We start from the raw sequence: 13,713 nt of genomic DNA on the forward strand, positions 1-13,713 counted from the left end.
AGCACTAGCCATTCGTGTTGCAAAATTTCATCCAGCTCAATTTATACTATTTTTTTTTTCTTTGTAAACCCCTCCCAATTTTGGGAGGATCTATCTATTGTGTTTCCTCTATTGTGTTTCCTCTTCAGCGTGACTCAAACCCAGGACCTAACGGTCGTGGGTGGAAGCGCTTTTACCAACTAAGCAAGCCTTTATTTTGTTAAAAGGAGCATAATTGTTGAATTTGCCGACTCAGGCGCAATGCTATGTAGTCCGCAGTTTATGCTGTTAAAAGTGCCAAGTTATCTAGTGTAACTTATTCGTAGTTTTTGTTTTAAGGAAGACGTAACCGGTCGTTTCGTCATCTAAAGAGAAATAAGGTAGGATAACATTGTCTTGAGGAAAATAAATCAAAGAATTTATTTAGAATGTAATTTGTGGGGGTCGGTAGAAGAATCAGAATGTTGATCTCGTAAGCAACCTACTTTGTGTTTCTGAACATCAAAAGCAGCAATCCCACTAATAGACACAAGGTTGTGATATAAGCAAAAGGATAAAGTGTGAATCCGAATACCTTCATTGGGTAACGTTCTGTTTTCCCCTAGCTTACTCCATTCTACTCCGGCTCTCTTCTCTTGTGTAAATTCCATCGTTATAAGGGGAGAACCCTATAGTAATGTAATAGTGTATTTTGACAAGACTTCAAAATCTTTGAGATCATCTAGTCTCTTGGGAATTGAGGGGCCAATAGAATAGCCTAGCTTTTTGATAAGTGGTTGGTTCAGTGTTTACTAGTGGTTGTGGTTAAGAGAATCCAAAAGGGGAGAGGAAATACACCGTTTGGTAGTGAAGAGAGGAAGATGTCCGATTGGGGTCCGGTGTTTGTGGCGGTGGTGCTATTCGTACTGTTAACGCCAGGTTTGCTGATTCAGGTACCAGGTCGCAATCGAGTTGTTGAGTTTAGCAACTTTCAGACTAGTGGAGTGTCCATACTGGTTCACTCAATTGTGTACTTCGCCCTCATTTGCATCTTCTTATTAGCCATTGGGATCCATTTGTACACGGGTTCTTAACTCTTTACTGGAATCCTAGTGATCATGGACGGCCATTTTCCTTTTTTACCTTTTTCATGCATGTTTTTCGCTTTTATTTTTCTCTTTTTTTAGCATTCAAATTTCACTTCAATCTATTATGATTTGATGTGATGTATTATCGGTGGGAAAAGCTCTAGTTATTAATAATAGCTCTTTTTTCTTCTTTTATACTAGTCTGTTATTAATAATGCTAGTAATCTCATAAGTATAAGTCGCAATTACAAGTCGCAACCAAAGAATGCGATTTATAACTCGTCATTCCAGAAATTATTTTGTCTTGCTCTTTGTAAATAACAAGTGGAAGACACCATGTGATCTTGATTGTTGCGTGGGCCCATAGTGGCAATTTTTGCTTGTTGAATTGCATATGCATCTCAAAATCAGAATCATTCACTTTGCAAATTTTGCTGTGTTAAATCAATTATTTGTGGTTGTTTGTTTTTTCACCTAAAATAGAGTGATTGCTAATTTGCAATTTATCAAAGGACTAACTTTGGCATCTATCCCTTTAAAGCGGGAGGATTCTTATTATTAAACTATTGAATTCAATAATGTTAAAGGCACCAATAATTGAGTCAATCCATCCTCTCTTTGGCTGAATTATAGCTGGTTGAGACTTGTGAAAGAAAAATAAAAAGAAACAGAATGGGAACCATTAGATAAACAACATGAGAATTGAATCCAAAGGAAAACGCAGGTAGTAATATGTGACTTTAGTTGTTTGGAACATCAAACAAATTGGCCTTATGAGATTGAAACTAAATCAATCAAAAACCACACTCACAATACAAAAGTAGAATTGTAATTCTTGCGACTCTCTCAACTCTAAATTTCAAATACCATTTTCACATGAAAAAATTTCTCTCATCTACCTCCTTATAATTTAGCATAGGTATATGTTTTCTTGGTAGCTAAGCATAGAGATGTATATTGAGAATAACGAGGAAGAGAATAAGAAACAAACCAAAGAAGACAGTGTGAAGCAACATAGAAACGAAAGTGGTCTTCATATTCATGAAATCAACAGGCCTATTCTTCCCTGGCATTTGAAATATTAGTCCTGGACATAGAAATGCAAATAACGCCGTAGCTATGATCGGAGCTGCCCAATCCTTCATCTTTAGTTTCTTGTTCGTTTCCTGTTTTATGCTTCTCTATGTATTTAACCTTCAACTAAAGAAGAGAAAGAAGAGTAGGAGCTTTGGATACGTTAATAATGGGCGTGGAAGTAGAAAATGATATTAAGAATCCCATAAAGTTGGCGAATATATAAAAATTCCCCCACCACTTTACTGTTTATTCCCATTTCTAATTTCTTATTACTAGTGGTGTGTTAGTTATGGTGGATAAGGGCAATAATGCATCAATTATGTGCTGCTATTTTTGTAGAAATATGGTAATACTAGCTAGCTATATATATATATATATATATATAGTACTATTATTATTTGACCAAAAAATATAGTACTCTTTGTTAAACTAATTATAAGATAACTAAGGTGAAAGGTGAATCTCATTCAAGCATACTAATTCTTAGATCTAACTAAGAATTTAAGTAATATCGTTTACTTAGTGCTCAGAGTCGTATGTTCAATCATTAAATGCGCACGTTGGAGAATAAATGAAGAATGAATGATGAACAATAAATATGAAATGTGGCAATAAATATAAATAGGAAGAACAATTCATCCAAATATTAAATGACGTGGAAGATTCTTCCTTCTGACAACGAAATGTGGCAGTAAACGAGAATATGAACAATGCTTTCTTGGATCATGTGAGTGAAAGGGAAGAATAATCGATAAAGTCAATCACTATGGAAAGATGATCTTTGTATTTTCTCTCAAGGGTCGACTTCTTACAATAGTTTTTTCAGAATAAATCTCACGTCCCTCTCTTCTCTCTTTCTTTTTCTATTTAAAAGGGATGTTCTCTAAAAACCCTAAAAAAGTACAATATTCCCATTTCTAGTCCCAAGAATACACTAGCTGTTATTCCTACTCCTCACTATTCGACCTCAGCTTCAACGGCTTGCTCAACAATAGCTCGTTGTTGGGTTTCAATCGACCTCGACTTTGCTGCCCAAATCGAAACACCGTCTTCTCACTTAACGACCTTCCCACGCCTGATTTCCTAAGTTCGATTTTGACCCATACAATTATAAACTTCCACGTTTTTCAGAGGGGGCTATGACTTAGGTTGCTAATATTGCCACTATAATTAATACACTCTTATCATTTTCTGGCCTTTGTCGACCTTCATAAAAAATCTATGGTCTACTCGCCTCAAATTATTGTCACTCGTTAATAGTATATACTAGTGTTTGATTACATCACAATTCATGTTTTATTTTTAAATCTTTGTACTTTACCCTTCGGCTTTGAACAACAATTTAGATACAAAATGGTATCTGAATTTGGTCTTGATTTAGTCTTTTATTAGTCAACAGTTTAAAGGCATATATACGTCAATAAAAGTAGAGAATGGAGAGGTAAAAGTGAAAAAGGTACACGACGGAAAAAAGGAGGTATACGCATTATCCGACCAACGCATGGGAATTGGATCTTTCCATACGGTATTGTGGCATCATGTCTGTTAATTTTCAAAATAGCTCTTATGCCAAAAGTGTCTGATTTACGGAAAATTTCATTTTCTGTCCCGTACAACTGACACTAGTTATATGAGGTATATTTTTATTTTACAATTTTGTGGATCCAGATTTTTATGGACCCGAAAGTATAAGATTTTGGTCCATAAGTGTACGATTTTGGTCCATATATGAAACAAAAAGAAGTCTCACGCAACTTCTCCTGATTTACAATCAGGACATCGTTGAAAATGAAAGCAATTAAAGAGGAAAAAGGAGATTAAATAGATACAAGACAAGTTTGATAAAGTACTAAGCCTTGGTGTCTAGGAATAAAAATAGGTAGAATAAGTTTTATTCAAAACTAGGAGAACCTAAAAAATTATTTAAATCAGTTTGGTGGAAGTTGTTTCCTGTTCTAAAATATTCTGTCATCCAATCCTCTCCTGTCATTTCTTTATCTTTTAATAACTTCTATTTAAAACTTTATCTCCCACTTTTAAAGATTTTTTTGGTGTTAGGTAGACATTTTGGGAAAATGATATTGTATAGCCCCTCTCAAAATAATAGCCAAAAAATGTATATTATTTGTATAATTTTTGTATATATATATATATATAGTTTCTGGCACGGACCTTTAATTTGCAGCGGAATATATTCTCTCTTCTGCACAATTTGCTTGACCAAAAGTTCTTTTTTCTACATAAAGTTCAAGGGGTATGTTATTCATCAGCAACTTATGATATCATGGGGGTAAAAACTGAATTCGGCCCGGAGGGAATAGAACTATAGAAAGATAGAAAGTGAAAAGAAGTTAGGTCTTCCCTTCTTCGCACAAATGGAGATAGAAAAATATTCTCTTGGGCTTCATGAGTAGAGAATAATTTACCTAAATGTTTATATTAAATCATATTGATTAATTATTTAAAAAATAAAAATATATATTAACGAGAGGCTAGAGGTTTGGAGACAGACTCTTGAGTCTAGGGGTTTCAAGCTGAGTAGGACGAAGACGGAATACTCGGAGTGTAAGTTCAGCGCTGAGCTGGGGGAAGTAAGCGTGGATGTGAGGCTTGAATCACAGGTCATCCCAAGTAGAGACAACTTCAAGTACCTTAGGTCGGTTATCTAGGGGGGATGGGAGATCGACGAGGATGTCACATACCGTATTGAGGTAGGATGGATGAAGTGGAGGTTAGCATCTGGAGTCCTGTGTGACAAGAGAGTGCCACTGATACTCAAAGGTAAGTTCTGTAAAGCAGTAGTTAGACCAGCCATGATATATGGGGCTGAGTGTTAGCATGTTAAGAACTCATATATCCAGAAGATGAAAGTAGTATAAATGAGGATGTTGAGGTAGATGTGCGGGTACACTAGGATGGATAAGATTAGGAATGATGATATTCGGGAGAAGGTGCACGTGGCTCCAATTGATGACAAGATGCGGGAAGCGAGACTCAAATGGTTCGGGCATGTTCAGAGGATAAGTCCAGATATTCCGATAAGGAGGTGTGAACGGCTGGTTGTGGAGGGTAGGAAAAAAGGTAGATAACGACCTAAGAAGTATTGGGGAGAGGTGATCAGACAGGATATGGCGAGGCTTTAGATTTCCAAGGACATGACACTTGATAGGAAGATGTGGAGGTCGAGTATTAGGGTTGTAGGTTAGGAAGTAGTTGAGTCTTGCCTTACTTTGTACCTTTTGTGAGACTAGTCTAATAGAGTTTTTGTCTAAAATAGCTAGTGGCAATGTTGTGTCTTACTATTTCGCTTTTCAGTGCATGACCTATTTACTAGCTATCGCTTTTGCTTTGCATCTTTCTTCTGGATTTCATGGTGTTCCTATTTTTCCTATGATTTCTGTGGCGATACTAGTGATGGCAAAATGGTTAAAAGAAAATAGTTAACCTCACTAAAAAATGGGTTGGATAATGACGTTTTTAAAAACGGGTCAAATATGGATAAAAATCATATTATCCATTTAGAAAATGGATAACCAATGAGTCTAACTTTTACATATGTAAAGCCTTATTGGGTATTCCTCAATTTAGAGAGACTAAGAATTCTCCCAAAAGTGATCATATGCAAGAAGTCATGGATAATATGGTTACCCATATTATCCGTCGGTTAATCCGTTTTTTTATCCGTATTAAATATGGGTCGGGTCGGATAATTGATCAGTTTTTTCATTACCTGTTTTCGATCCGAACCATATCCGACCCGGCCACCCATTTGCCACTCCTAGGTGATACTAATATTGTCTTCTTTTGTCTTTTTGTTTTCTTGAGCCGAAGACCTTTCGGAAATAATATCTCTACTTCTTCGGATAGGAGTAGGGTCTGCGTACACACTACTCTCCCAAGACCCCACTAGTGAGATTTTATTGGCTTCTTGTTGTTGTATGTAAATATTTTGTGCGAATAAATGTTTTTCAATTGAATATCAACTCACTAAAAAAATGTTCCCTTTTCCCTCTCTTCCTTTGTGTTCTCTCAAAGCATAATTAAGATCAAGAAATTGCCGAAAGTAAAATTGGTGTTTAGCATTTCTAAGCTATTAATAAATGCTTTTTATGTCTTGTGCTCACAAATGGATCCAAAAATTCTAGTGATTAGTGTCCTTGTCACAATATATTACCCCAATAAACTAGAAATTTCCTATCTATACTTTCTTGGCCGCTTTCCCCATAAGCTACAGCTACTCTACTCTTTTGCTTCTATTCCCCCCTTTTTTTTTCTCTTGGCTAGGTTTTTCAATTTCCACCTGCACCAGAAATAGCTCTCTAATTAATTCCTATTGCTGTTAATGGCGGACTGGGGACCAGTGCTGATAGGAGTTGTACTCTTCATATTGCTACAACCTGGGCTTCTGTTTCAGATACCTGGTAATAATCGTACTCTGGAATTTGGGAGCATGAAGACTAATGGAAAAGCTATTGCTGTTCATACTCTTATTTTCTTTACGCTTTATGCTATTCTCATTCTGGCTGTTCATGTTCACATCTATACTGGTTGATCCTATATATATACTCCAGATCTTCTCCAAATCTCCCTCTAATGCTAGTACCATTTTCTTGCTGAAGTTAAGATCTGTTTGTTTGTACTTTGGTTTTCAAGAGGAAATATGAAAAAAAAGATTTTAGTCTTTGAAATTAAGTGTATTAATTTATATATGCCCTATTTATTTGCGTACTGTTTCTCTTGGTTGCTCAAATGCTTATTGAACTGCATCTTTTTTTGTTTGTTTTTTAACTCTTCCTTCCTCTCAAAATCTATAGAAAACTAATTAAGGTGGTGTGATTGTGACAGTAAGCTGCAATAGAGCTGGCATATAGTCGATTCTAGAATTAATAATTGATATATTTGATGAGTAGTTTTTTTATTTAGAAATGGAAAGCGACTAGTCTTGTTTCTGGGTTAAAAAAGGAGATATTGAATTCAATTTGGTATAGACCCCTTCAGTGTAAGATTATCAGCTTCTACAATATCATGTTTGAAACACACACACACACACACTCTTCTAATTGCAGGATTCACTTTTCGTGCAATGTTTCTTGGACCAAAGATGATGGTGCCGTATGATTTGATAGGCTAGGGAGTGTTTCCTAGGATTATTTGTTCAAGCGACAATTTTTTCCTAATTATAGTTTTTAATCTCCAAGCTCTCAGTTTGGTGCTTAATTTTAATGTTTGAGATCTGAAAGGTCCAAGCCCTCGCTTGCGCCTTGAGAAAGGATTGATTCTGTCTTTTCTTCGGTTTACCACAATGTAATAAGTAAAGCAGATATGCGGTATGTTGCGTTTGTCTAACATATATATATGCCATGTTCCGAGGGAGCCTTGGTGTAACTGGTAAAGTTGCTGCCAATGTGCCCAAGAGGCCACGGGTTCGAGTTGTGGAAACAGCCTCATGCAAGAATGCAGGGTAAGGCTGCGTATCGGGTATAACCAATAGCCCGAACCGGAAAAAGCTTATTGAGGTATCGATATCGGGTTATTGGGTTAACGGTTTGGTAACAATTTAATATTTTTTCACTATTGGGTTATCGGTTCGGGTCTCGGTTTGCCCAATTTCTTAACGGGTAAACCGATAACCCAATAAGAATTAGTACTATTTCAGTTGTGTTTGTCCAACTGTGTTTGGACAACTGTTGAATTACTAGTACTCTTGTTGCTATCTCTTGATTATGGTTTGGCAAGAAACCAAAAAATTATTATTTATGTTCTTGTTAACTTCTATTTCTAGCTAATTGGAGATGAAATGCTTGTGGAGTTGTAATATCAATTTTTGAGATTGCACAGGTTTTGAATTTGTCAAAATGAAGCATGCTTCAAATATTAGTTGTGGCTAGAATGCAGAAATGGGTAGTATACTATATGGGAATTCTTCTCTTTTTTACTTAATTCTAGTGAATTGTTTTTTTTTTGTTTAACTCTAGATTGAGTTATCTTATCGGGTAAACCGATAACCGAACCGATAATAGTCAATAATCGGTTAACCGATAACCGATATCTTATCGGTTCGATTATCGGTTAATCATATTTGTAAACCGATGACCGATATGCAAAACCGATAATATTCACAACCAAACCGAACCGACCAATGCCCACCACTACTGCGTACGATAGGCCCTTGTGGTCCGGCCCTACCCTGGACCCCGCGCATAGCGGGAGTTTAGTGCACCGGGCTGCCTTTATATATACCTTGTTCCCTGTACACCCTTACCCCTCAACCCTCCCCCCAAAAAGAAAAGAAAAAAGAGAAGAGTTTATATTAAGAACCGTCATGTACAGAGAATATGATAAAAGTGGTTCAAAAACTTGTTCCTTTCATATGCATGAATTTGATAAACATTGATGTCACAACACTTAGTGAGTGTATCTCAGAAAATGAAACTAGTTCAAAAGAAAAATAACACAGAAAAAGGTTTGATAAAAACAAGAATCCCCCTTCACCAAAGCCTTAGGAAGAAGAGTTGAGAATTTGGCTGGAGCAGCAGCAGGGTCGAAGAAAACTTAAATTTTGCCTTGTTGCCAGTATCAGCCAGATCGTATATGAACACCAATGGCAACTATCAAGATTGTATATATACAGAAGAATAAGATGGCATGAACTAGGATAGAAATCCCACTGGTATACATGTTCCCGAACTCAATCACCCGAGTCCTCGCCGGTAACTGGAATAGCAATCCTGGTGAAAGTAGGATGAACATCGCCACAGCAACCACCACTGGTCCCCAATCAGCTACCATCTTTATTTCACTATCCTGTCTTTCTTTATCTAAAGGAAAAATTACTAGGTACTCGAAAATCTGAGCTTTAAGCGATCTCTCTGTTTCTTGCTGTTGTATATAGTTGTGGTGTTTGCAAATTTGTAGCAGCTAATATATGGCAAATGTAGTGTTTTGCTTAGTGAAGAAGGAGAAGGGGATATACTAAACTTGAGGGTGAAAAGCAGGCAGTGTGTTTTAAAGGGGAAGAAAGGTATGATTTGTGGTAGTGGGGGGATTTTTGCTTTATGGAAGTCGACAGAAAATACCAACTTTATGTTTAAGTTTCCGATTATTGAAGAACGCGCAAGCCTTTCTTTTGCATTTTGCTTTACACATTTTATTACACAAAAGAAATTCATCAAGGTGGTGTCTTTATAAAAGATTTGGAAAAAGAAGGTGGTGGACGTGGAAAGTAGAGAAAGCCAAAGTTTTGTTGCGTTTACAATGCACAATTCTTTGGCTGATTTCTTCGATAACAGCTAGTAATGCTACCTTGGGAAATGATTTGTTGGCATTGTTTAAGTACCTATTTTGCACTTAAAACAATAGCTCAAGATTTTGATGCATGCCATCGTTGGATTTTTATGCTTATCAGTTGGTTTGTTTGTTCGAGCTTTTTACCTCAACTGGAAGTAATCTTATGCAAAACGACTTTTACAATGAGATTTAAAGTACACTGTAAATAATGTTACACTATTAATGTATCTTAATAGGTTGTAACAAGTAATTTATCTTAAGTTTTAGGTATTCATTATTTACTTTTTCCAGCCATACACATAGTCTATACATTAGTTACACATATAATATATAAATTATGTATATATTATACCTCCACCGGCTATTTTTAGTTTAAGCGATTGGGTAGGTGGCTATTTGGGTTAATTCTTCACATTATTTTGGGGTAAGTACACAGATAATCATTTTCAGGGATACTATTTAGAGATTTGTCATTATTTATTTTGTCCTGAAATTTTAAACTAAAAATTTTAATTTCAGGACAACTCAGAACATTTTTGACCTGTAAAATTAAACTGAAATTTAGGATACACGGGCTAATTCCTAAATAATGGCCCTTTAAAGTGGCTACCTGGTGTCATTTCTACCATTATTTTGACATATTGGATTGACGAAATGGGTTTTCATCCTGAATGGGCTTTTATATTTTCTAATTTTCCACCTGCAGGTAGGGCCATCAATGTTGGGTTGGACTGCTGTCTTGCTATAAAGAACATCTAAATTGGAGAAATTCAAAAATAGCCAGATTTACAAGTGGTCATTCAAAAATAGTCACAGTTTCAAAAATAATCGAAATTTAGTCACTTTTTATGTAGAGATAAATCTGAAAGAATACACTGTTCAAGATCCGAAAAATACTCCAGCATAATATACTGGAGTTTAGCATAATATGCTGGAAGTTCATATACAGGTGCAACGATCTCCAGTATATTTTGCTGGACCGGTCCCTGTTGCAGTAAAATAATGGCTATTTTTTAATGACTTTACAAATGCTGACTATTTTTGAATAATCAATCCAAAAACTGGCTAGCCCGTGCTATTTTTACCATCTAAACGAGTAATTTATGCACATGTTTTCAATGGCTCAAGCCCACAAAAGAGAGTGCCGTCCAGGAGAAGAAATGAGAAGATTCTCAACTGTTACATGGTCGGCAAATGATAATCATGTTAATTGCTATTCGCTATCAACTGATAATACGTGTCATTAAACAAACGCTGTATTTGTCTCACAATGCGGTAATTTCTGTGTTGGCAGAGTATGCATTGTCTTGTTTCACTTGTCCTTAATTTGCTGAAAAAGAAATTAAGCAGGCTCTACTTATCTCAAAAATAATAAAGGTGGAAATTCCATGTCTATAATTCTGGTTAATTTCCTCTTCCCAAATTCTCTAAAGATCATTGGTCTTCTCCCTTTTTCATTTCCTTTTCACTTCTACATACATCACTTATATCAGACTAACAGAGATGGCTGATTGGGGACCAGTGGTAATAGCAGTGGTGCTGTTTGTTCTGTTGAGCCCTGGGCTTTTGTTCCAACTACCAGGAAACAGCAGGGCGGTAGAGTTTGCCAATTTTCAGACAAGTGGACTCTCCATTTTCATACATACTCTTCTCTTCTTTGGCTTCATTACTATCTTCCTTATTGCCATCGGTGTCCACATTTACACCGGCTAGAAACATCCTCAAATGCCAATTACTTTATCTTATTTTGCTTATTATAAGTTCTTTAAAGCTACAGTATGTGTATTCATTTCGTATGGGTCAAGGTGTATTTTGATACTCATGAATACTATGATAGTTAATTTGTGTTGAATTTTGGATGCTTATTAAATAGTACATACATTCATATCTTAAATTGTTTGACTACTTTTACTGTGACATGCTCGTTGAAGGTATTAGCAATATCAATATGAAGACCAATGACAATTTTTGATAGCGAATCCCATATCAGGATAGATTCATCTAAAAAGTACAACACTAAAAGTAAATGTGATATGTCTAAAGTACTTAATGCCAAATAGGTCTAAAGTACAACCAATGGTTTCATGCAGTTAAGGCTAATAAGTCTGAAGTGTAAAATTAAACTTCAGATACACTTAAGCCCAAAAGGTCTTAAGTGCAACAAACATTTCCCTACACGTAAGGCCAATAAGTCTGAAGTGAAAAATTGCACTTCAGATGCACTTAAGGCAAATAAGTCTGAAATATAACCAATAATTTCATGCACTTAACGTCTATAAGTTTGAAGTGGAAAATTGCACTTCAGATGCACTTAAAGCCAAAAGGTCTGTCCTACACTTAAGACCAATAAGTATGAAGTGAAAAATTGCACTTTAGATGCACATAAGGCCAATAGGTCTGAAGTACAAATTGCCCAGAAATAGAAATTTGTTTTTCGAATTTTAACAATTCAATATACGATTTAATACCTAAATCTACTCTAAATGAGCTCAAATTTGAAACATAACATCCAAATATCATCAAGAATAAACCTCAATTATCAATTTGTCAAAACAACAATAAATCTAACGAACCCATTTTACAATTAAGAAAAAGAGAGGAAGAACCCTAAATAATAGTAAAAAAATAAAGCAGCACAACAGATCATCATTGTAAAATCTTATAAACTACCTTAAAATATATTCACACAAACAATATATTAAATCATTGTCACTTTTAGAAGAGGATGAGGAGGAGGAGGAGGAGGAGGAAGAGAAGAAGAAGAAGAAGAAGAAGAAGAAGAAGAAGGAGAAGGAGGAGAAGAAGAAGAAGAAGAGAGGAGGAGAAAAGGGACTGCATTTGTTTAATTAAAAAGTGAGTACAAGTAAAAAAAAATTAAAAAGTGGGTATAGGTTAAATGGGTCCGGCCAAATAGGATGTCAGTGCAATTTTTTCTTTTTTATTTATAAAAGCTTAGACCAAATCATGGTCCAGAAGACTTAAGAATTATTAAAGCCAAAAAAATAAATGTGCGAAGTCATGATACATGCATCACATTAATTACCCAGTACATAAACTGATTAATACCACATATTTGGAATTAAAAAAATTAGATTATTTATCCAACATGCATAACTAATAAATGGGGTTTATATTTGCAATTCAGTTGTTTACACTCAAATATAATATTGCTGCTAATTAATACAGAACAAAAAGTGGAAAACTACTTAAAAAAGTCGTTGTTATGGGATGACTACAAGAGTACACATTTACATACTTTTGCCATTTGGCCAACTTTTGCAATTTGCTTCTAATTACTTAAACATACTGAAATTAAGGCTCTAATTTGGATTAAAGTGAGAAAACCACACCAAGAAAACACTATTGCCTTCTTAGTGCCTATTTTTAGCCAGAGGAAACAAACAAGTGGATGCTCATGAATTATTAGGAAACTGTTGATGCCTTTGTTAGAGGTATAGAATAACAACAACAACGACCCAGTATAATCTCACAAGTGGGGTCTGGGGAGGGTAATATGTATGCAGACCTTATCCCTACCCTGAAGGGTAGAGAGGCTGTTTCCAGGAGACCCTCGGCTCAAAAAAAGCAACAAGAGACGATATATTAGTACCATAAAAATGCATAATAAAATAACAGTTTTATAAGAGATATGAAATACAGAATACGAAATACGAAATAGATGGCTGGTATAGTAAAAACGTTAGAGGTATAGAATATTTGTTGGATATCTAGTGGATTGAGAATGCAACAAAAAAATTATCCACTTACTGCATGACTAATATGGCTATGTATATTGAAGGCCGAAATATTAGTGGAAAAAATGACACTGTATAATCGCTGTAAAAATAATAGCAAGAAAATGTATAAATTTTGAATATTTTATATATATATATATATATATATATATATATATATATATTTTGTATGTTATATATAAAAATTATACAAATTTTATACACTTTTTTGGCTACCAGAAATAAATAGTGCTAAAAGTGATAATACCCAAAATTATGTCAGTTTCCCAGTCATTGTCACCAGATAATTGGATGAGTAAGATGAAGATTATTCCTACATTCGGTTTCTTGAACGCAACGTATTTTTCTTGATCGAAAGAGACAGCTAGAGAGAGGTTCTTTTTGAATCTTCATTAATCCAGTAGTAATTAATTAATAACGAAATAAAAGAGGAGATGTAGGAAATATAACTACCTACAGATACCTTGTAATTTTTTTTTTTTACCATAAACTCTAGTGAATTAAAGTGTGGATTTCTTACAGCACAGTGGAGAATATATACACCTAGA

The 13,713-nt window shown here is 35.1% G+C and overlaps 1 protein-coding gene across 1 annotated transcript; it reads left to right on the forward strand.

Moving 5' to 3' along the window:
* Positions 1-705: 705 nt before the first annotated feature.
* LOC107763753 (uncharacterized) lies at positions 706-6,811 on the forward strand. The gene is made up of 3 exons (XM_016582254.2): positions 706-1,036; positions 3,940-3,961; positions 6,466-6,811. The coding sequence occupies exons 1-3, from the start codon at positions 840-842 to the stop codon at positions 6,673-6,675; spliced, it is 429 nt and encodes a 142-aa protein (XP_016437740.2). The 5' UTR covers positions 706-839; the 3' UTR covers positions 6,676-6,811.
* The last annotated feature ends 6,902 nt before the right edge of the window (positions 6,812-13,713 follow it).

The sequence above is a fragment of the Nicotiana tabacum genome, chromosome 3, assembly GCF_000715075.1.
Source record: "Nicotiana tabacum cultivar K326 chromosome 3, ASM71507v2, whole genome shotgun sequence".
Lineage (NCBI taxonomy): Eukaryota > Viridiplantae > Streptophyta > Magnoliopsida > Solanales > Solanaceae > Nicotiana > Nicotiana tabacum.